The sequence below is a fragment of the Lissotriton helveticus genome, chromosome 1_1 (genome assembly GCF_964261635.1).
Source record: "Lissotriton helveticus chromosome 1_1, aLisHel1.1, whole genome shotgun sequence".
Classification (NCBI taxonomy): domain Eukaryota; kingdom Metazoa; phylum Chordata; class Amphibia; order Caudata; family Salamandridae; genus Lissotriton; species Lissotriton helveticus.
This window is the reverse complement of record NC_136057.1, coordinates 1956529245-1956554454: the sequence shown is the minus strand read 5'-3', so window position 1 is coordinate 1956554454 and position 25210 is coordinate 1956529245. Positions and strand designations below refer to the sequence as shown.

Here is a 25210-nt window from a genome sequence, read left to right as displayed (position 1 = left end):
AAAAGGATGCAAATGTGCCTGGGATACATTTTATGGAAAAAAGGTTGAGAATGCTTAAGCTTCCTCTACATAAAAAGATGGCTCAGCACAGGGGCAGTTAAAGCCTCAGAAGCTAAGTGGTTAGAACATTTTTAAGAAGTGGTCCAAGCCTGTCACCTAAGGATAGCCTTTTATAGCATGCGCCTCCATCCGAAATACATAGCATCGGAGAATAACAATCTAGGTAAGTGGGATGCTTTGTATTTAAGTCTTTGTAACTATATAAACATATTTTCTGTATGGGATTTAATACTACAATGAAGAAAAGACAATACAATTCAGGCAGCTTGCTGGTTACCAGTATAACCATTAGATGAGCAAGAGATGGTGAGCAGAAGAAACTCTAGGGGGATAGGAAAAGATTGAAATGAGGCAAGGTAACACAAGATTACAAACAAGTTTCTCCAAAGAGGATATGAATACAAACATTTAGAATATATTAAAACAATAAAAAAGCAAAGGTGGCAAAGCCAGAGTAGATTGATGCACATTTACTGACATATGAGAAAACTAAGTACTGAAATGGAAGTTTTGTGGAAAAATGGGGCCAGTGGCAGGCTTCGGGCGTCCATAATATAATGTCTTTGTTCACATAATTCTATATATTAAAGTTCTTATTGTATTATGAAATAAATATCATATGTTTACCTTGTCTTTAAACTCCTCTGGAAACTTCCACAGTACCACAGGCTCTGTTAAAAAATAATAATACCATCAACAGGAGTGGTCTTAAATGTATAATACACTAACAATGGCCATCTTAAACATCTGGATTCAAATAAGGGAACATTTTAATCCCTTTATAGGTATACTTATTTGTGCAGGAATTATTTCAAATCATGCTTTGTCCACGTAGTTACTGTTTACAGGTTTTTATAGGGAATAAACTGTTCTCAGTACTCATCCTGGCTAACAACATCTCTCCTTTTTAGCATGATTCCCAATATAACAGGATGCATGGAATATCCCTACATATCTGAGACAAAAAAACGTTCAAGGTGTTACTTCATATCCGTAGGCCGCTTTCTGTGCTATATGAAACTGCTGGCAATGAAAATCTCAATCTAAATAAGGTCACTTCAGGTGGGGAATATCTTACATAATCAACCATTTGTCAAAACACTATATCCGGGTGCATTTATTGGTTCATTCTACAAGAGACATGATGATCACAAAACATCCTTCAGCAAAATTAGTATTTCTGACATGATGTAACTACATGGATGATGAGTTATACCTAATATCATTGATTGGACATGGACCCCAATTCACCGAAATGCCTAGAGTAGCAGAATTGACATTGCATGCCGTTTGATCTTTACTTTGACTCACACATACATCTGCTTACACATACTAACACATTCACACACTCTTGCGCACATAAACAGACTCTCAGCTGCAAAATACAACGTGCATTTAACAGCATTTTTTGCTTACCTTAGGTTCCAGATAGGGTCACATTCCAGCTTGCTGTAGTCCTCTTTCCATTACACTTATAATGATATTATTTTTCACTATTTGTGTGATAAACAAAATTGACAGAAAACGAGGCAAGTGGAGCGCCAACCAGTGCCCATTAGGAAGAGCTGCCCCTGTATTCCAGGCACTGATTTTGCCACTTGAGGCAAAAGCACTGCCAGTGGAAGCAAGAGGCAAGCCAGGGGTCGCAACTGCAAAATCTGGCGACCCGTAAATTTCGTCCAGGTGGCTGGATTGTAATTCTTTCAAAGATACTCAAATAGGCCAAGTTCCCTGGAAAGATATCTTAAGTTGAATGATTATCAGCTGCTCCCTTCTCTCACTGGGCTGAGTAGGTGACTCTAAAGCAGCATTTGTGCAAGCTTGGGTTTGCATGTATTAGCAGGCTAGCTTCTAGGTTTTGCAATTTCAGCCTGTATTCTGTAATGATACTGATTAAAAATAGTGGTGCACACATTATGGTTTCATGGAGAATACATAAAGTATATCACAGCTAAAACTCCAATCATCTTTAACAAAACACTGCATTTCCCCACTCCCCACCTTTCACTCTCAGTACTTTTTCCTATGTTTACATTACACCTTACTAACGTTCTCAATTGCTTTCTTTTAAGGACCCTTCCCATTGTATTTAAAGTATTTCTTCACTATTTGAACCCTGCCCTACCCACTACATCTCTACTGCCCACTTCACCCTTCCTCCCACACACTATGATTTTTATGCCCACTGCGTATGAGAGAATTTGAATGAAGATGGCCCATTAACAATTGTCAGGGCACTTCTATGCTGTCATTCCTCACAATTTCAGAGGGAATGTACATGGTCACTGTTTGGAGGCTGTTAAGTGTAGTTGCTCTATGACATCAGTGGTAGCCTGAGAAGCTGCTCATGTTATTTTCCTATTACTTGTGTAATCTAACTTCAGAAGCAGGCTGTAATAGTAAAAATAAGGTAGTATATTCATGAAGCAATAACTTTGTGCACAGATATATAATTACTTAGCGCATTATATTCAACCTTAAAATATGCATCATAAAGAAAAAAACGGGCCTTATGAATAAAATAAAGATACTAATAATGTCACCATCCATCACAGCCATCTGTGAATCATCAACAGCATTTAGTCAAGGACCACTAGCAGATTCACTACTCGATTACCTATAGTAAATGAGCATATAATGAAACACCAGCTACGGCTGGCTGCCCAATAGAAGACTAGGAGGGCCGGATCCTTACCAGATTTTGTGGACAACCACAGAATATGTAAAGAAATGTAATTTAGATTCATGGTATGTAAATGTATTTTTCTATTTTATAAATACGGCATAGCTCCAATTCACCTAGCCCAACCAATGCTGAACTTAAGGCGCTACAGAAAAATCACTACTTCATTCCCCTATCACCAGAAACGCTAACCTTCGCAGCCTACATCTAACTATAGTAAGCAATCTAGATAGGCATGCAACCTCAACAAGTTCAGAGTTGAACACCCAATTAAATTTATAGAAGAACCGGCTGTTGTATGCACAGAGAATACACTGATGGGTGACACAGCAAGCCAATGTCATAAAGATAAATACTTAACAGGTTAGGAGACCTTCAAAAGATGCCAGTCAAAGCTCCAGCGTACCTCTTAAGTGCACTTGGTGCCATATGTATTCGCAATAGACAAGTAGTAAAAACAATACATGGGATTTTGTGGCTGATGGTTGGCATTGTACACCAGTAGAGCTGTAAGCCAGTGGATCTCAACCTATGGTTTACAGACCCCTGGGGTCAGGTATGCCTACTGAAGGGGGACACCACTGTTTATAAAATTAAATAAAGTTGAACGTTTTAAAACACTTAGTAAATGTGAAGTAATTTGAAACTGAAAGTTAAAAATTAAGTTGGCATCCTTATTTTGATTCGTGGGTGCAGTGTAAGTATAGCCAATAGAATCTAGTACAGAGAATTTCTCCCCTCAATTGAAGCAGTATGGAATGCACCGAAAAAAGAGAGTGCGCATTAGGAGCAAAACCAGTTATATTCCAGAGTCTGGCTATTGCTTTGACTTTTAGGAATAAAAAAATACATTTTGAAAAGGTCGTAACTTCCCATAAAATTGTGAAGCAAATACAATCTTCCATAAACTATTTATATGTTTGATGCAGACTTGTTTCTGCAATTGTGTATTGTTTTGAGGATCAAATCATTAAAATTACTTAGGAGGGTTTCCCCAGATTCCAGAAATTATTCAACATGTGTCTAAAGGTATAGAACCGCTTCTCTACAGAATCTTTGCCAGGACTGTCAGCAAAACCTAAGTTTCAATTAGAGCCTTCAATTCAGATGATGTCTTATTTCATCCCAATACTTAGAAAATATTTTCAGTGTAAAAAAGTATGCGATAAAAGTAACGTGGCAAATGGTTTCCAAAAGTTTACTTCACTCAAAATGTCAATAATGACATTACTTTAAAACGGTCAGCCTCGAATTCAAAGTGGTAAGCGTTCCATGACAAACGCTCTTACAGCCAAAGATATATAAAAAAAAGTTATAACAGACTGCTTTGGAGAAGCGCTGACTAGAAAACTAAATTGATTAATAAACCTTTCAACCCAAGTATGGAAATTAAGAAATACATGTTTTCTTACACCAGATGGGCTCTCACTTGATGCAATCTGTTTCAAATACTAGAAAATTAGAAACCTTCCCAACCTGAAATATGTATTTTAACTGTTTTACAAATGTTTGTGGACATCAAATAGCGGTGAAATACATGTATATTAGTAATTGATTAATCAGGTCACTATCTTGATATTATTGCAAACAGTTTTTCACTGTAACAATTACACAAAATAAAAGAAAAAAAATTATAATATGGGCAATTTTACCGTCAGGCAAACCAAACTTGCAAATGCTTTTGAACCATATGTGCACTGCATACGTTAATTGTACTCTCAGGCTTTATGCAGTGAACTATAACTTTTGTGGCATATCTGACGAAAATATTTATTAGAAGATCTAAGCGTAGAATGCAACACATGCATGTGACTTTTATCTATCACTTTTTGGATTGTGGTGAGATGATGATGATGATAAGCAGCAGCTTTCACGTTAGTTTTTTTGATAGAGCATTTTGTTGAGGTCAGGATTTAATAATGTGTTGCTAATAAATCGCTTTTATCAATTGAACTTTAGAGAGAACATTTTAGATTCAATTATTAATACCCAATCAAGGTACTTGTTCGATCCACCTTGAGGGGATAAAAGGCTGAGTCAACTTTGCTGGGATTCGAGCATGAGGCGTACAGACTAAAGACAGATCTCAGCAGTGAGAGTACAATTAGATGAGCTAGTCTTCCAGCGTGAAATCACCAAGCAGCAACAATGCAAGACCACTTTCACTTCTCATCCAAACAATGGATGCCTGCTTGTACTAACCACCAAATTAAGTTAATTTATGAAAGACCTAGGTGTGCTATGTCTTTAGGAACCAGCTCTGGAAACTATGCCTGTTTGTGGGCATCTACTGCACTGGGTTCTTTCAATGAACCTTTTGGAGTAAAAACACACTCTGCAAATCACTTATTGATTTGATTCTTCTATAGCTTAAGACCTTGCTTATGCCAAAGAGTCACGACTTTCACACGCCAGACCAACCAAAATACTAACCCCCAAAAAAGAGAGACTTCCACCCACAAAAACACTAAACAATGTCTAGATTGACACATCAGCATGGTAGCAGAATTTGCTGGGCTGCCCAGGTGGGACACGAACTCCCTTGGTAAACTGGGGAGACTATGGGCCGCTTTAAAGCATGGATTGTCAGTAGATGATGTTCCAGTGTACAGCGCCAGAAACATAAATAATGAAATATTTTAGGAGCTTCCCTTGAGAGCCGCCTATGAAAACAATGGATTTTTTTTATTTCTGTTGTACTGTCCTGTGGCTGTGTTTTTTTTTAGTTACTGGGGGTGAAGAACTCTTGAAATGCATGTTTGCTACATGTGTTTTCCTGGTCCAATATTGGAATGGTATTAAAACATTTTCCAGAGCTGCCTATTTATTACTGGTTCCGAATATCACAGCAACCACAAAATTGCCTGGCTTCCTGAGTGTGGTGCATGCCAAGCTGAAACATCTGAAAATCATATTTTTAAAACTAGCAAGAAAATAGAAAAAACACAACCAAGTAAAGATAAAGATCTAGTCAATAAGGCATGGAAACTGTACAGAATATATGTTTTCACTACAAAGTTTTACACTCCATCGCAAGATCTGGGGTAGCCTGCCTGTAGGTGGTGGATCAAAAGTCCCTTATCAGAACCCAAGTTACAATGATGGTCTAACTGCCTTCAAGGGGTGGTGAGCACATCATCTCACAAACATGTGCTCTACTGACAGCACTCATCGTGATCTTCTAGTGCACTCAGACACTTTTCTAAATGATACTTCACAGTCCATCATCTCAAACTTAGATCAAGTCTGCATTGCCTCATACTAATCAGGAACTCATGGCAGGCTCACTCTATCATACTCTTGTTTTTTTCCTAATGTAAGGCATGCCCCATTTTGTATGACCCCTGGGTGATCTATAAATAAAGGTGCTGCGGATATTCATTACTAGTTTGGCATGGAGCAGCAGAACCATATCACCAGTGTTTGGGTAGGTCTTAGCAGCACCTTTCCAAACTCATGCCACACAGCACTCCCTTAATCACTGCTCATGACAGGATCGAAGGCATCACCAAGAGACACTCAGATTGTGCAATTCTGTTTGGTTTTCTCTCCTGCAGAATCTCCCAAATAATGCTCCTCCAGTCTAACAGGACCTCTCTTCTTGACTCCAGTTCATCTGCACTAGAACCATCAGTCACTCACTCTCATAAGTATCTACAATGATCTCAAATGTCAACCTATCAGTCCACCAACATCTCTCTGTAAGACCAGGTCTCAAGCTGTAAGGTTTCAAGGAAGCACCGGTTCCTGTCATGCATAAATCTTTCTGAACCACTGCACAGTCAGGTGAGGTACTGCGTTTCCTGAACAGATGAGATCTTCATGCTGAAGTCTTATGCTTTTCTACAAAGACACTAACACTAAGGGAAGGGTGGGTTGTAGATGATTTGATGGAAATAGTGTTTGAAGTACCACCCTAAGGGGAAAGGGCGTGGGTCCAGGGCTCCCTGTGCAACTGGATCCCAGCTACACCTGATTGATGAGCCCCAATCAGGGTGAAAATGGTCTTAGGTTGCTTGCCTTCTGGTTCAGGCAAGACATGGCCTGGCGGTTTGAGCTGGACTGGTCCTATTGGAGCAGGGTCAAGGCTGATTTGCATATGACTGGGTTCAAACTGAGGTGGCATGGTGGGCTAAAGAATGGTGGGTTGGAAAGCTACCCCGAGCTATTGCAGTTTCCAGACAAATTGCAAGCATTCATCCGATTACATTTAATGTGTTGGATATAGGGAAATGGTACAAAAGGGGGTGGTGATGGACGGAGCATCTGAACCAATCAAACACATATAGGGAAGTAGCAGAAAGCATCTGTGTAAAAGCACACTATAAAAGTATCGACTTGCATGAATAAAGCAAGCAGTGCACACATCACATACCGCAAATTATGATGGGTTGCTCTATTCAGTTTAAGTCAGAATTCTCAGGTCTCTATAGACATCATTGCGGCATCAAAATCAGCAGTGGAACGCCACACGAAATACCTCTATTATCACTTCTTAAATTCTTAATTACTGCAAAGGTTTCAAACCCAGGCAGAAAACAGAGTTGTATGCTGTGTCCTCTCTGTAGAACATGAGTCTAACAGGTGAACACTAAAAGGGCTTTTTTAGTTCAGTATTTAATGCATAGATCCAACTTGCTCCCCCTTCTAAGGAGATTAAATTAGGATAACTTTAATAAATCCAATTCACTTGATCTGTAAGCTAATGCCTTTTTACATCTTCAGAAGTAGCTAAGTCTCCGATGACATTGCTACATCAACCAAAAAGGAAAGGAGCTATTTTCAATCATCTTTACTATAGAAAATTGGACATATTGTATGGCAAAATAATGTCTTGAGAACGTAACATTTGAAGGCAAGATCAAAAAGTTCAATGAGGAGGATAAAGCAACATCGCATTGGAGATTAGAAATTTACCCAAAGGTGACTATCGTAAAATACTATTCTTAAGTATCAAGGACCAAGTTATTTAGAAGAAAGACACATGCTCCAGAACAAGGAAGAAAGAGTGGAAGCTTAAATGTTGAGTTTCATCCACACTGCACCTCCTATTAAATGATTAACCTGGCTGTCCAAGACTTCTGTAGTAAAATGTAATATTGATGCATCAATATATTACATACACAAGAGAATCAGAGCACAATGCCAGGACCTCAAGGCTGTGATTAAAATGGTTGTAGAGACATTTGAAAACCAAAATAAATGCAACCTTTTGATTGTGCTTAGTATCCACTGCAGGTCAATCAAGTGGGGATTTGTGTTGAACTACCTTTACAGTCCCGAAGGCTCTACAAACACGATAGGTAGAAAGAACATGGCCATCACAGAGGAGGATGCAAAAATAAGATTTTCCACAATGGCCTTAAAGGAAAGAAGTTGACAAATTCCTATGATTTCCACAAATCACACCAATTTTCCATTAACTTGAAGCCAGATGTGGATAAGCTGACAACACTAATGAGCAGCTGACTGGGCCCTAAAGCCACAAGCCCTGGGATGCGAGAAAGAAAGAAACATAGCGTGTTGAATTCACAGATCAAAGTCAGTCGTTGAATGGCATTCTTGCTTAACAAGCTGGGTCCAGTGTCAAAGTAAGTTCTGTGCACATTACCGAAGGCCTAAAAGTAAATGAGCTTCTAAAGCAAAAGTGAATGCATGGATTGGATACCGAGAGAGATATGAAAAAAATTGTTTGTTTTTTACTTCAACAGTAACCAATAATCGGGTTCAGAATGTACTGTTGCCAATTCAAGGCTTTACCTGGAAGACATAAGTAGACAATACTACCTTCATCAGTGTTCCACATTATTAAGACTTTGTACATTAAAAACAGATTCCAGAGCAGCAGTTTGAGACTCAAACAAACAAGATTTAGCAACAGCCAATAATTGGGCATCAAGAGATCGGCCAACTTCAATAGGGGATTCCCACATTTCTCACAACATTGACCAGATCCGGTCACTGGACCATACAGCAGGCACAAACAATAAGATTCGACCCAGTGACTTAGAAGGATTTATATTTACTTTACTGGGAGGCAACCATCACCTGATACCTAGTCAGAAACACGGTTTCTTCCATTGGGAGCATCCAAATAGCCCTTCAGACTTATTACCAGTTGTGTGTCATCAAATTACATGAAGAATCTAATTACAAACAACTCTAATAGGATGGCCAAACACAACTACTTTGGAGAGATTTCAAAATGGGTAATTGTGATGCACTGTGAATGGCATCCAATAATATCCTACACATTTTAGGGTAGATTCCTTAAGGTCAACCTTGGCCAGGCAGCGGAGAGGGATTGAATCATTAATGGTGTTAAAAGCCGCCAACAGATCTTGAAGGAGCAGAGTAAATGGTGCTACACCCTTCCATCCATGACCTTTCTCAGGTCATTGAGCACCAAATGTATCACTCATTCTGGGCTCCTGCATGGTCTGAGACAGGATTTGTCTGAAGAAGAGGGGTCACATCACCCTGAGAAAAATGTTGTACTTTAAAGTAGCGTTTCCCAAACATTGTGGCTTTAGTGGTAAAACACAAATTGTTGCACTGCAGCTGCTGCAGTCTGTTAAATGAGCACACAACAGTCAGCTGAATGCAGCAGCACAATGGGACCCATAGAAAGATAAACGCCGCATAATGGAGCAATGTATAAAGACACAGTGGTACAATATCTCCAATGCACAGGGATGCACTGTAATGTGAGAAAAAAAAACATCAAAGCACACAATCCATACTTGCTGACTGATGTGTTTAAATAGTCTTCAAAAGTAGAATAGTCAGTCCATATACAAAATCCAAGGAGCTATCCAACAAATGAATGGATTGAGAACCATGTCAATTCAACAAAGTCTTAAAGCTCTGATAAGTGATTTTATCAATATTATACACACTAATAAAAATGTATTGAACTTCGATATATGAAGCTGTTGGTGGCTTTGTCGAAGTCAATATATATATATTATATAGTGCATTACATAAAGCTAACCAAATTGACAGAGGCGCCCTCCTACAGAAGAAACAAACTGAAGATCATGGAGAGGGACAACCCCAAGGGGCTACAGGTCAGAGAGGTAGCATGGAGAGAACGTGCAGGTTCATTTCTACGTATAGTAGACAGTCTCAGGTCATCAAAAAGATTTTGAGCAAAGAATGGCCGATAGTTATGACTGACACTGTATTAAATACAGTGTATCCACATAAACCTAATTTTACATTTCGTAAAGCCTACTCAATGAGGTCAGATCTAGTGAAAACCAGTCCAGAGATGTATGTAAAGAGTAACTGGCCTTCATCCAGAAATGGGTTTTTTAAGTGCAGCTCTTGCCGTGCCTGTAAATTTGGCACTAACATCTCGACATACACAACTGCATTTTCAGAAAACCCCATTAAAATCAGGGGGCACTACACGTGCAAAACTGAATTTGCCGTGTACGTGTTGAAATGCAGTTGTGGGCTAAGGTATGTCGGTAGCACGAAATTACCAGTGCAAGCAAGAATATTGCAACACTTGCGAGCCATGGTCCATTCTGACCCTACATATCCGGTGGCTAGGCATGTAAAAACAGAGCATGGTAACAACTTGAACGTGTTGCAATATTTTGTAATTGACAGTGTTCCCATGAGCTAGAGGGGTGGAGATCGAAAAAAACTGTTACGTCGATTAGAGACCAAATACATAATAGAGCTGGAAACGAAAAGCCCACGGGGTCTTAATATTTGTGAAGATCTGTACCATTATCTATAAAATATAGGGCCAATTTGACTGATTTGAGATATGTAGATATATGAATTTGAAAAATTGATTGGTTTTAGATAATTAAAATATTTATTATCTTAGTCATAGTATGGTTTTAGATGTATTTATTTCAAAAGGCAGCTTAGTCAATTTGGCTTTGAGTTGTGTTGAAATGGATGGGTTTATAATCAGCACTGATACAAGTTTAGAAGGGCCTGTGGAAGTCACTACACGATAACTACAGAGATGTTACGCTTTTTGCATGAAATAGTTGGAAAGTATATAATTATGTGAGTATTAAAAATAATTTCATTTATTGGTGGCTATAGGAGTTGTGCAACAGTCAAAGTTTACAACGTTGGAAGTTCACTAGAGAATAATTTTGTATTTGTACAGGTATGAAAAATGTTTGACAATCATATTCATTCTGCCCTAGTATCCCTGTTTCCCTGGTTAAGAAGTTTGTTTTTAAATAACACTCAGAAGAAAATTTCAAAACTCCCAGCCGGGAGTTTTTGTAAAATGTTTTGCACATATGCACTTTATTTAGGCACAATTAGATGGTTTTTAACATGAATAGGGCAGCCAACCACTGATTAGCAAATAAGCAGCGAGGGGTGCAATCTTAAAAAGAACATACTGTCAAAGCTAATGTTGAGTTTACATGATGGAACTGAATGTATAAAAAAATCATTGTCAATATCAATTTTACAATTTAGTTGATATCGCCGTTCCATTTAAGGCACTGATTTATATGTATTTATATTTTTTTATGTATATACATTTTTAATATGTGTTTTTCTAATTGTGACAGTATGGTATGCGATTTCCTTTGAGATAAGTTGTAAATAAGGAAGTCTGTTTTCTATACTGTGTACTCCAATGGCCTATGCTTGCTATAGTCTGTCGACAGCGTTTATTAAATGGATGGTTGCCGGGGATTGGTAGTACTGAGTTTAAAACATAGAGGGGATGTGAGCACTAACTGACCAGCGAGCAGGGCGACTGAGATCGCTGAAACAGGTTTGGTGGAGGGCACAGCAATGCACTTAAAAGAATGAAAAAATAAATACAGTTACAGAGGCTGCTGTTAAATTCAAGAGTCAGTCTCTCTCGTCTTCTTCGGCGTGGATATATATCACGTAGAGAGTGGTTGTCGGATATATATATATGTGCAAAGGGTTATACATGGGTTTCTGCAGCAGGAGCATTACTTGTATGAACTAACTTATTTGGGTGATTGACCGCGCCTCATTAACAGGAGCGGAGGACAGGTGATGGAAGCACTAAATCATTTTTAAAATAAACGTTCGGACGCCACTGAGAAAAGACTATTAATCCGTTTTTCTATTGAAAAGGACAGGAAATAAATGTCCAAAAGACACTAGGTATATCCATGTTGAAGGCATCCTATCAGTAGAAAGAAGTCACTAATGGTATTTCAAGACCAGCAATGTTCATGAAACATTTCATTTAGGAAAAAAACTTACTGGGAGGCAAGCATAGATAAATTCCTTAGGAAAGGCAACCAAACGCAAGGGAAAGTAGTCCCATGATGTGAGGGTGATGGAAGATTAAGTATTGGCCTACATCTTATGCTCCACATTTGGAAGTTACATCATGTGCCCCAGGCCCTGGAGAAATCAGTGTATATATGAATCAGTCAACCAAAAATGTTAACAAATGGCCATCTACCAGTTAGTGGATTCATCTTCACTGTAATATATAAAGAGGCCATCTTCCTAAACTTTAGTGACTAAAAAAAGAAAAAGAAATGAAATTCAGTTACAAGTCTACCTTTCCGTGCATGGTGATCACACCAGATACAAATGTTTCAGAAGCAAACCACTACATGGCTAATGTTCAACCTGGTGAGGATCCCAACTCACAAATCTACAACTTGGTGGTTTGCTGATATTTTCCAGAAATATTAGGTTAATTAAAATCACACCTTTCACACACCTCCAGTTGACTACACGTGGCCTAACGGCCTTATACATAAGCTTGAATGGCCTCTCAGTTCCACATGGCTAATTTTTTCATAGCTGGTTCGATGTCTAAGAAGGCGTAGTCCTTTTATCCACTTGTGCACACTCCTAGGAAAGTCCACCACCTGGCCAAGATTAGTCAGATAGAGCTTCTCAGCCTCTATTCTAAGGTTTGCGGCTGAGAAGAAACAACAAGAAGGGTGAAAGTAACGCCAAGTGATCTCCAGGAGTTAGAACGGAGCGATATGATGTTCACACATGAATGCGACTTCACATCAACCTAACAAGCATTTCACCTGATTAGATCCAACAGTCATCATCCCAACATTTGGTTTACTCTGTAATGAACCCTCGTGTACAATGTTGACTAAGTGTTTAAATTCATTTTCCTTTCCTGCACAAAGACCAAGACTGGCCAGATACCAATAAAAATGTAATGTTGAAAGTCTTCCAGTGATATTTAAGGGGACCTACACAACGAGCTCTTGCAACTATTTCATCACACATCAGCCGCAGGATAAGAAGATCAACACTTTTAATCTGCAGTTGCAAAGTGGTGGACAGAGGCAATTTAAAAAGACATTCCTTGTGTAAGTAAAGCTTAGAGCACCACTCCATTTTGTTGAGTTATGAAACCCATAATGCAACCTTTTAACTATCATTATTAGCTACCACTTTTATTTAATTTAATAGCTTTTATGAAATGCAGGGAATCACAAAGTGTTGCATCCAAGCTTGTGGCAAAGGTAATAGCAATAAGGAGACAGGAGTCAATCAGTCTCTACAGCTACCTTCCTTTTGAGTGTCGACAGGTGTAGTTGGTTGTGTGATGCTTCACAAGAGTGGCTACCTTGAAAGGTCTCTGATGATGCAAAAGTCTTAAGGTGAAGGGGTGGTGATGCCTAGATTGGTGTTACATATATATGTTCGGTAGAGACGTTTAAAATCCAATTAGCTGAGTGCCATAAAAGCAGTGTGGTTTTAGGCCTAGTCTGAAATAGGATGGTTAAGAGTGTGCTCTGAGCCTAATAGGTGAGTTTCTATGCATCTTCTAAACCGTAGGAAGCGAGCCTGAAGCCCCTGGCGTGCGAAAGGGTGGACCCATGAACGTGGAGAGACTTGCTACCGGATGTATGTCAGTACAACGCGATCATTTTGATCGCGGTACTTGACAACGCAGTTTTCACAACGCAAGTTGTTACAACGACTTGCGTTGGAGGGCGCTGGATTGTGGAATAATTTATATTTCTATTCCAACTCCAGCCCACGTAACAATAGGGAAAGTGTTGGAATAGAAAATCAAACTATTCCTTAAGCAATAGAGCCATCCAGCTCAAGTCGTAGTAATGACTTGCGTTGTAATGGCAGAGTTATAATGGACACGCGGTGTAAATACCGCGTTGTAAAGGATGTTTCCCCTTGCTGCCTGTAGACCTGGTCATTGCCCAGACCCTCCCCAGATAATGACTACAGTGCCACATGTTAAGTTCCAGAAGAGCAAAAGTTGAGTGTATGATAGATGCATGTATGTAAAGCAGAGGCTACATCAAAGCAGAGACACCGACCAGTCACCAAAGGTTATTGCTGTCTGTCACATTGTAAATAAAAGTTTTAATGACATGACTCTTTTTAGGACAATCCAGTCGACGAGCTTAGTACAAACGGTGGTGCTGTCGTTTGAAATATGCTTGTCCCTTTAAAGAGAGTTTCTTAAGTGGAAGGGAAGTCGTTAAACAGGAAGGCGATGCGCACGCGCTCCACAGATAAACGAACCTTTCTTTTCAGCGCGAACATAACCAGGCTCAGATGTTAGCACAGATCGTTTGGAGAAAAAAAAACTTCGATAACGTGCGAAAAAAATATGCACATATCAAAGAAAGTCTGCGTATCGAATTTAAATAATTCTCAGGTTTTCTTTCAGCTATGTGTTTCAAAATGCACAGTGGTTAACGTTAGCTTTGTAAAAACAGATTACAGTTTGTTTTGGGAATCAAAACGCATATTTAACAACAAGTGTAAAAAATTCAAACTGTACATGTTGACATGCATTGTACGTTTTTAGTCACTGTGCCCTTTCCTCAATTACGCCTCCTCTTTTTGTAAATAGAAAAATCCTTGTGAGCCTCGTTCTCTTTCACAAACATTGTTTTCGAAGTTTCTGAAACACATTTTCAAGGCATCTGCCGTATTTTTTCTGCCAACCTCACGCACTCCCGGGCCCTCACAAGCATAACAAAAGGACCCCGAATCCCCTGCGCTCCCCCACCTCGCCCCTGGCAGTATAATCCCATTCTGCGATTTTATGCACTTTTATCGGGAGATTTACAAAGCCTGAATTTTCTTTTCCTGGAGGATTAATTTCCAGATACCCCCATCTGATCTTGCAGTGTTAGGTCAATTTTATGCTGATTTTATGGGTGAGCGGCTGGAATCAATGGCGGGGAGAGCTGTGGCCCGGCATGACTGATGAAACGCCAGAGCGCGGCCTGTCAGCCTGCTGCCTCTAATGGCCCCACAAGGGCATACCTGTTGTGGTTCAGCGGAGGTGCGTATCATCGGAGCCCTGCACTGTAAAATGGATACGCACCAGCACGCTGTACGTCAATGGAGAGCAAATCTTTACAGATGGGGAGGCAGGCCTGCATCCCTTGCAATAACGCGCAGGTTTATTTTTGGGGGGAAGGGGAAGTCAACAGCTGACAGTATTTATTCAATCCAACTTTCGGGAGTAGATTTTTTCTTTTTTTGCAAAATGGGTGACCTTGAATAAGGTTCATGAAATTCAGCAGACCCAACATTAGATGACATTTAGAGTATGCGCAGCAAACTACTAAATATTAATTTACTCAAAGTACAGCCACTTTTAGGGCCAAGTTCTAAAACAAAGCATGTGACTTCTGTGTTTAAGAAGCAGATTTTTTTTGTTTAGTTATTATTTAAGCATTGTTGGCAACATGGGCCTGACAAAAGAAAAATTAAGATAAAGTTACCAAATCTTAACCAGAAGAAAAGGAGGAAAAAGACTACCATTATGGCAATGTTTGCTACTCAGCCCCTGGGATTCTAAAAATCATATCCTACAATATTGAGCTTCACTAACATCATGAAGAAATAGCAAAAGCAAAACGCATGACTTAATTAGCTATCTATGCTCACGTGGCCTGTACGACCCACGAACGAGACTAAAAAATAGAATAAATAACATACTCCACAAAGTCGCAGTGCAACTTAAAAGCTAAAGATGCGGTAAAATAAAAAAACCAAATTAATTACGTGTGTCTTATTCAGTGTTCTTTTGTGACATGTTCACAGGTTTAAATCAACAGCAGCCAACACTGAATGCAGAGCTTGCTACTGACATCTGTATGTGACCTACAGGCTGAACCACAGCAGGGCCAACTCAGACTCTAACCTTTCCTAGGTACATAAATTGAGAAACACTAAATTGAGTTGAAGGCAAAACTCTATTAAAAGATACATAGAAATTATTATTGACATGATGGGAAATAAATGTTGTGCCTGGATAATATTCTTTAATTGCAGTGATGTTCACACACATACCCCCAATGCACAAACAATGTTCACGTTTTGTCAATATTTTGTGTGCCACTTGTTATATCGTCGATGTTTTGCAGAATAATCATTGTCGAATACTTCCAAACACTTGAACAAACAACACTTTAGCAGAAAAGCATCTACTCCCTTGAAATGTTCTGGAGTGAAATTAATATTTCTATTTGACCTGCAAGTACAGCATAAGAGAAAGGAATGTTCAGAAAACTAAATTGAAAACATTAATATTACATTTAATTTGGATTCAATTCCCCTAGGTGGCAGAGACTTCTGAGATTATTCTGTGTGTGGTAAATGCTCCCAAAAACCTGGTTTCGGAGCTCAAGAAGATAGTGAATGAAACTTATAATTTATGGCCATTCGGTTAATGGCATCCAACAAATACAATTCATCATAACGTCCAATCATTCCAACCACCTATGATAGGCAGTGTAGTGCCAGAGAGTAACGCACATGAGCCACAAAAACCCGAATCAGTAAAAGACAGCCAATCAAGTCTCCAGCTTCAGGACCAGCAAGGCCACCAGCATGCACAATGGCCAACACGCTTCAAAAGGCAGGAAAAGTAGGTAACTTCACTCCAGTAAGGATGTGCACTACTCTATCAGAATCACACTGAACCTTAAAGCTCTCCCATTACACTCTTAAATAAACCACTGTTTCTCATTCTATAGACTGACTTCTAAGATCTCACCTTAATCTCCCGCTCCCCTGAAGAAACTAAAAAGGATATTCCCATTTCCCTCACTTAAAACTGTATCAGATCTCACTAGTGAAAGCTAATATAAGACCTTCCTCACCTTCTCATTCACCACCCAAGTGTGGACATCAAAAACCCAGAGGTAGATTTTCTAGTGCATGATTAGTTCAGAAGTACTCGCTGGAGTTATACACCCTCCATTCTTGATCAGTAATTAATTTCCTAAAAATAAATAAGACCTGGTCGGCATTTAAGGAAGGCCTAACTTTTACCACATAACTACAATACAATCTACCTAAACTGATGGAAGCATATAGAATCAGGAGCCACCTTAACCTGCAGAGCATTCACTGCTGCTAAAATATCAACTCCACATTATCAGGCTCTATTGAGCACAGAAAAATTAAATTTGTGCTGGACAATAATCAAGCCATCGCCATCTTCATCATTAGTAGTCCGCCTGTCTGCTCTGTCGCATTTATCAATGAGTTGACGGCATTTATGGATCTGATCTTTCCCATGTCAAATAAAAGTATCCTTTTGGGTGACTTTAACCTCTGGCTAGAAGACCTCTAAGACCCGCAGAAATTCATTGTCACTTTGGACCAACTCGGACTACTAAAGGTCATTGAAGGATTAAAACATGATGAAGGACACATCCCTGATGCAGTTTGGTACTGCAACATTTTGAACACACCTTCCAAAACTATGATCCAAATTTTGACTGATCACTTCACCTAGCTAAATTTACATTCCTACTCACTTGTAAATATAATACATTATGCACTAAACAAGTGAAATTACAAGATAATAGACGCTCTAGACACAACACAGAAAGAAATGATTTCCACCGAAGTGGATGATCTAATTAATTTAAAAAAAACGAAGATTGGCAGGGAAAGTTTTTAAAAACAAATGACAAATTCTTATGCAGCACACATATTGCAGTTTATCAGAAAGCAGAATAAAAAAAAGAAAGAAAAAAAAAGAACAAAACTCTGGTACCTGAAGCCAACTATTAAATATGCAACAGAGATATGTATTTCAAAACTGTGACAAATCCTGAATTACACCTAAATCATCAAATTAGATATTCCACTACTTTAAATATTACAATTTAGAACGTATGATTGTTGACTTCTACTGTAGGCTGACGCCTGCAAAATAGGTATCAACATAATGTGCCCTTTAAAAATGGTATGCTGTCACTTTACCAGCTAATCACTTACTCTGGGTGTTTTACTTTAGGGCACTACACTTGTTGCAATATTAATATCTCACTTACTGTATGATAGCAGGCGGGGAGTTTTCACAGATGAAATCTAAGGTGATTGATTTGCCATCCACAAACTACTTCCCTTATAGGACAGCTCATGCTGGCACTGACATCTGAAAGCTGTTGCCACAACCATCTCTTTCTTGAATATAAGTGTTGCTCAACTAGTTGGATATCAGGTTTGGGAAATGTAATTAATATCAAAATGTTATGACAAATTAAAAGACCTAATGCAGTTTTGCCACTTTAGAGATGTGATATTGTATGACTAATACCACTACAGCGGTTGAATGAGTTGTGTGCTTTAGCTGAAGCTTTTTTGACACCTAGTGCACACTTGGGCCACAGACAATTCAAGTGACTCATTTAGATAGTCTTACTGAGATGAAATATGCCGTTCTTCTTACAATGGAACTCAACTTGGCACATAAAGTGAACTGCTTACAGCTATATTTTATTTGTCAAGAATGAGTCTATTGTTTATTCAGTGCCCCAACCACAGAAGGATTTCCTGGAAGAATTTTAGCAGGAGTGGCTGGAGTCCCTGTGAGATATAGATGGATTCAGTGGGTTCAGGAGCAACAAAAACCACCTTAACCTCAGCTTGCCTCCCCCATCCTGAATTGTACAGCACCAGGCACTCTGGGAAATCATTGTGTCATATGTGCAGCAACTGCATGCATGAAGTAAAGGTAGGAGTGGGTAGTCAGTGGGAAAATACCAGACTGGTTGCCACTAACAGAAGGGTGTGTACCCTTTTTAGAAACTATTACGTGGCCCATTTGCACTTCTGAGGTATTTGGACCAGACGCGAAGTTGAAACCTCATTGCCAGCTGCAAAAATACAATCTATGTACCAGGGAACAACAGAAGGATGGTGAAACCTTTACTTCAATATCTGTGTCCTGGACTTGTTACAGAACTGGAGCTGAAGTCTTCTTATCCTACTGATAAAGGAAGCATGACTTATTGGCGTTGTGGAAATTTTCTGGTGAACGTAAACGGGTTGGGAATTCTCTAAGCAGGGAAGCTTCAGAGACCTGAACCTAGGGGAAGATGCTGGCCAAGTAAACTGCCTACTGGAACTACAGTCATCAACACCTGCAAGTTTGGGGCTTAAGTGTACTGTGAAGCTTGGAGAGGATGCTCTCTTCTGATGGGATTGCTAGCTGACTAATGAGGAGCTAGAAGGATGGAGCTGAGTGGTCATGGGGTACCCAATGGAGGATTTTGCCAATATAGGTTAGTTAGGTTGTGGAACCCACCATGAATTGTTTTTCTGGGGGCCATAATAAGTGAAGCAGTGTACATCAGATAAGGACACATGTCTTTTCACTAGCACGTCTGGCCTTTCAGTGGCTCTCTGATTTCTATTGAATAATTAGGGATAGAGGTTTTGGATAAGGCAACTAGGTCAGTCTGGTATGTTTTTATCCATTTGAAAGTATCTTCCTTATTTCTAATCAAATTAGTATGTCGGCATTATTCATTTTATTTAGTAAACCCATTACTTTTTAAATACTTTTGGCTGGGTAATTAAGTTTTTTGGTGTGGTCTGGCAGCTAATACCCCACATATTTTTCTGATCATTGCGCCTTGCCACACTGCAAAGTTACTGAAGTCGAGACAATGAAGCCTAGGTAAAACCTGTCAATCTCTATTGGCAGCACTGGTTATTTTCCAAAGAGGCCAGTTCAGTTTAGCTGTCTCAATATACCCTTTCCCTGTACATGGGTCAAGTAGTTCTGCATCATACAACTGCTGGCAGAATCAGTGGAACCATTCTACCATCTTCTGTGTTTAAGTGTATCCTGTTTCTCTGCTCTTCCTAAATAGCACAGGATTGTCTAGCTTTAGCCTTAAATCTAGATGCCAACAGCCTCCGTGTCATCATCATTATTCAAAACTTTATTTCGGCCAAAGCCATAAATGTTCCAATAGAATACAATACATAGTAAATAAATAAAAATATATATGATAAAATAGTAAAACAGAGTAAAATCGGCTCACTACAATAGAAAGCAGCACAAATGACAACAATAATTACAAAAACACTACATGTACATGGTACATGGATTTGAATCAAACAACAACTACAAATAGGCAACCAATTGATCCAAGAGGGGCCCACAAATAAAAGACAGTCAGGTCCAAATCATTTGATCACAGACTGTCTCTTCGACCACATCAACCTCAAGAATTTGGGTACCCCACAAGCATGCATGGTACGAGAGTATGATCTCAGGATCCTCAGGGCGACAGAGTGGCTGGTAGTTCCCACGTGTCTACAAATTGGTGCCAGCCATACTGAGCGGGGTTCGGCATGGGCAGGGCATACAAACAAGACATATGGAACAGGCTCTAGCAGACTCAGAACCAGCCCATTTTACTGTAAAGGAACAAAGAGGAAGTGTTCCCACTCAGAATTTATGGAATAATTTCCCGTCTAAAGGGACAGTAATCATGTCCCAATATTTCTCTAGGCAAAATGTTGATTTAAAATTTAAGACATCAACGGTTAGTGATTCCACTACTTTTTGCTCCTCTCTATTCTCTAATAGCGGCCAATATGATTTCTTCATGGCACCTCTAATGGGAAGGGGGCGACCATAGGGTGTGACCAACAATCACCAAAGCCTTGAGAAAGCAACAGATTTTTCATAGCTTTCAGGAATGGAATTTGATTAAATCTCTCAACACTGATGATGTCTTGCAGGGCCATAGCCTAGTTTACCAACTCTGGGGTGGTCCATATTCTTCGCCAGAAAAGTAAAGGCCATAGAAAAACTTTCAAGACTACTATTTTAAAGCCCTAGTCCAAATATAATGGCTGCAAAGGAGTGCTGGTGGCAAGAGAGACTAATGCTCTTAAAAATCTATTTACCGAACGATCTAAAGCAGAAATGTCACAAAAACCCCATAGTTCAGCCCCATAGAGTGTGGCACCAATTACTACGCTGCCATGAGTCATAATGATGTTAATGTTAATTGGTAATACCGCAGCGGTCAAGATTGATTACTGTATGATTTGTAACATGATAAAAATCCAACAAAAAGGTTTATAAAAAAATATAGAGTGTGGCACCAAGACCGTAGCCATGTAAACCTGCAGAGCAGGGCTAAAGGTCTGGTATGAGAGGCACAATGTTCTTTTATTATTGCTCCAGCAATCTGATTTGTTTTAGCAAAGCCATATTAATGTGTGAGAACCATAATATGGTAGGCGAGAGTTTGATCCCCAAGTAATTAAATGAGTTGACCCTCTCTAGCGCCTTGCCCCCTAAAACTAAGGTTTCCTTGACCCTTCTATGCTGTGTGAGGACCATAACGTTTGTTTTGGCAATATTCATCACCCGGCCACTGGTTTGGCAATAAGCACTACATTTGCTGAGAAGTGTTTGGAGACCACTCAAAGTTTTAGAAATGTACAGGGTATTGTCTGCGAATAGCAATATGGAAATGTTGACATTAGCTAAGGTAGGAACATCCACAGAACATTCCAACAAATACTCAACCAACCGATTTAGATATAAGGAAAAAAGTGTCGGGACCCGTGTGCATCCCTGACGTACGCCTTTCTGCACAAGGATCTTATCGATCAGTTGGCCCTGGGTCCCCCATCTAACCCGGGCATAGTTTTTAATCAAGAAGCCTAACCAGTAGAGAAAGTAGACCATGGGGGGCATGTCTAGCTCCTTCAGGACCCACTACAGCCTCTGACTGGAACCAGGTCAAAGGTAGACTTTATATCCACAATGGCGACATACAAGTCACCTCTTCTGATAAAGACAAAACTTCCAGAAAATCAAAATGAACCAGAAGACCTGGTCAATTGTTGAGGTTTTACCCTAAAACTCACTTGTGATGTCATGATCCATAACTCAGTCTTGGGTTTTAGCTAGCACCATTCGGCAAAAAACTTTTGGTATGCCTTCGATAAGACTGATGGGCCTATAGTTAGCAGGTGAGGACATATCCCCTTGTTATAGACTGGAATGACCTCTGCCCCTTGCCACGATGGGGGAGTCCCATGCAATTTCATTTGATAGAACAAGAATATAATCCACCCAGATATCAATATCCTGCACACAAACGACAAACGGAGGCCCATCTGGCCTGGGGGCCCTCCCACTAGTGAAGGAAAACAAAGAATCAAGAACATCCTCTTTGGTAAATAAGGAGAAGTGCAATTCTGAACACTATTATACAACGGAGGCCCTCATCTAAATCAATAATGTCCTTATAATAGAGAAATAAGTAAACCTCTCTGAGGGAGGAACATGATTGTGCAGTACAGACCGTTGCAAATGGGCGCCACTGGGGACCAACTTCAAGAAGCGCCTGAAGTCCCTGAAGGGACATGCATCAGCCAAACTAAGCCATCTATTTTCATTATCCCACTCCTTCTTAGCCTTCACCATGCCATGCACGTAATCTTTTCTGGCTGCTGAAATCAACACAGAGTCTTTCAACTTGATAGCCCTGGCCAGGGAGCACCTAAACTGCCTGCACTCCTTATTAAACCAAGTATTGGTATTAGGAGGTGGCTTCTTCTTGGTGAAGGAGAGAATTACAAAAAAAGCAGCTATTTCCCGAAAAAACTTGCTGTGAACTACACTAAGATCTAGGAAGTCACCCTCCTTTGCCTTACACACTCTCAGACCTTTAATAATGTCGCTTTTAAGATTTCCCTGATCTTTAGGAGAATGTCCGGATGTAAAGCAGTCTTTCCTCCGTTTGAGGCGCCACCTATCTGATGTGTGGGCCACACTGCCAGTACTAGTTAAGGTACGGAGGTAAACTGAGAACTTATTGAGCTGATAGTGCAGAGTGAGGCACAAGGGATTGTGGTCGCTCTCCAGTCTCTCCTGGACAACCATGTCCATCAGCTGAGGCCACAATCTTAGCTCGACCATGATGTCATCATTTGACTACTGGACAGATGGCTTCAAAAGGTGCAAGACCCCTTGGAGTCAGATTTAGTACAGCCATTACTACTGGCCCTGATGCCCAAATCTATGGTGAGTATGTTTAATTGGAGAGCAACATGAGAACATCTTTAAACTGGGGCAAGCTCCAACGGTGGAATACCCAATGTTTCATCCTCCTCAGCAGTGATGTTAATGTTTTCCCTATCACGGAACTCAAAACTAATATTGAAGTCCCCGGCGATGATCAAGTTAGAAGCTTGATGGAGCTTGTCCAGATATGCCTCGAAGGTCCAAAACTAGACCACCTTTAACCCCCCGTGCACAGATATAAAAAAGCATCAGACAAGTGACCCCCCCAATTAGTTTAATACCTTGTATGTCGGGGCAATCCACCATCAGAGGACAGATTTTACAATTTAACCTAGAACTCACCAAACTCAATAGGCCTCCCGTACTATGCTGGGTTTGACAGAGATAAAAAAGGATAAAAACCCGTCTTTATGCAGGGGTTCAGTTAGCCAGGTTTCTTGGAATAAACAAATGCAATAAGTGTCAAAACATTCACACCAGGGGGTTTGCGACAGTTTAGTCCTAAAGCCAGCCACATTCTAGAAGACCACCATAGTGGTTGCCAAAGAATGAGTATGTGGGTGGTTCTCCCGTACATTATAATTATCTTCCAAGCCGGTGGAACCACTGCTATCTGCATCAGGCACATATGAATAATCAAACTGACATACCGAATTGAAACCTTGACATGTGACTACTGTGAGGGGAAAAAAGGAGCTGGATACGACAGAGCGTTCACCATTAGAGCAATAAGGTTCATCACAGACAATCCTATCGGGCAGAGAGAGTAGAGGCCATTCACATTGGTTAGACCCTGTAGACACCCCTCAGAAGCAGGAAGTGGACATGTAAGTCTACATGATCTACGTACAGGGCCCATACCACCCATGGTCTTAATGGAGTTCATCCCACCCGTCACTTGTCATTCATTGTCCTCTAGCCCTGAAAGTGCCCTGAATCTATACCCCAACAATATTGGATCGGAGTGCTGTGGTTAGCAGAATGGATAAGGTTTCTCTTGGCATCTTAATCTAGAAACTAAATGCCTATAGAAGATTCTCGTCGGTACAACAGTGACATGCCCAGGGTGGACTACTCCCCAATTAGCTAGTTAAAGTACTTCCACTGCAACTTAGGGTCGTCAAAAATTAAGGATGACAAAACTCCCATAAAATTGACTTGGTAATGACTCTACGCTTCCAACTGTCCTTACAAGAATGATTTCCACATGAAAATGATAGCCACTTCCCACATTGTTATATAACCAGTAGTTGACTTCGTTTTTAACTCCTGAAGTTGTCTCTGAACCTCCAGGAGCCAATTTTGGGACATTAACTAAAACGGCTACATAAGGAAGGAGTGGAAGTAGCGTTAAACTGGGAGTAAATTACCCCTAACAGGAGCCCCGACCACGGAGGGAAGAGAACTAGCCTTCTTGGACTTCATATGCTTGGAGTGGCCATTAAAGTTGCTGGTGAGCTTGGAGTAACAATGCACAACTACACCACTACCATTAGTTCCCCCCATGGTGTGAAGGTCACTCTTAGTAGACCTTGCTAGCTCATCCAGAGGGCTAATCTCAGTTAGTGGGCGAACTTCTGTGCTGTTCCCCTCCCTAGAGGTGTCAGTAAAGGCGTCAGTAAAGCCGAGCTCACCACCTTAGCCAATTTTACTCAGAACATTCTCAATGGCAGATAAGAAGTCATGCAGAGGTCGAAGTTTACTCTCAAGTAGCATGTTCAGTTGACTACTAATCGAATCCCACATAGATCTATCAGGAGTAAGGGAGCATGAAGACATGAACTGATTACTAATACTTGCCAATGAATGATTGGTACTGTCTGCATTTGTCTTGGCAACCCCCTTTCTACGTCTGGCTACCAACAAGAGTCCATAGCGGATGTGTCCAAGGCAATGCTAGAATTCATATTCGTTCCCTTTGCCCTGTAGCTCCTAGCCACTGCATCTGTGTTGGCAGTGGCTGTACAATCAACAGTGGGGTGAATGGATTGGGCATCCCCAGAACTATCAAAACGGGGTAATGCAACATCACAGGGTGGTGGAGAAGAGAAAGAAGGGGGAGCTAATGGCAACAGGGGAACCACCTCGTCCATTGTGACACACAGTCTTCTTTCAGCCAATTGGATCTACTTGGCAATAACATCAACCTTCCTAAACAAGAGGCT

General features: G+C 40.2%; 1 protein-coding gene across 2 annotated transcripts in view; it reads right to left on the bottom strand.

Annotated features, from left to right (window-relative positions):
• Positions 1-25210, bottom strand: part of DENND1B (DENN domain containing 1B) — a 1337878-nt gene that overhangs the window by 1116804 nt on the left and 195864 nt on the right. For both annotated transcript variants that reach the window (XM_078644012.1, XM_078644002.1), the window contains exon 3: positions 688-731. In XM_078644012.1, the coding sequence (XP_078500138.1) occupies positions 688-731 (44 nt within the window). The remainder of the gene's footprint in view (positions 1-687; positions 732-25210) is intronic.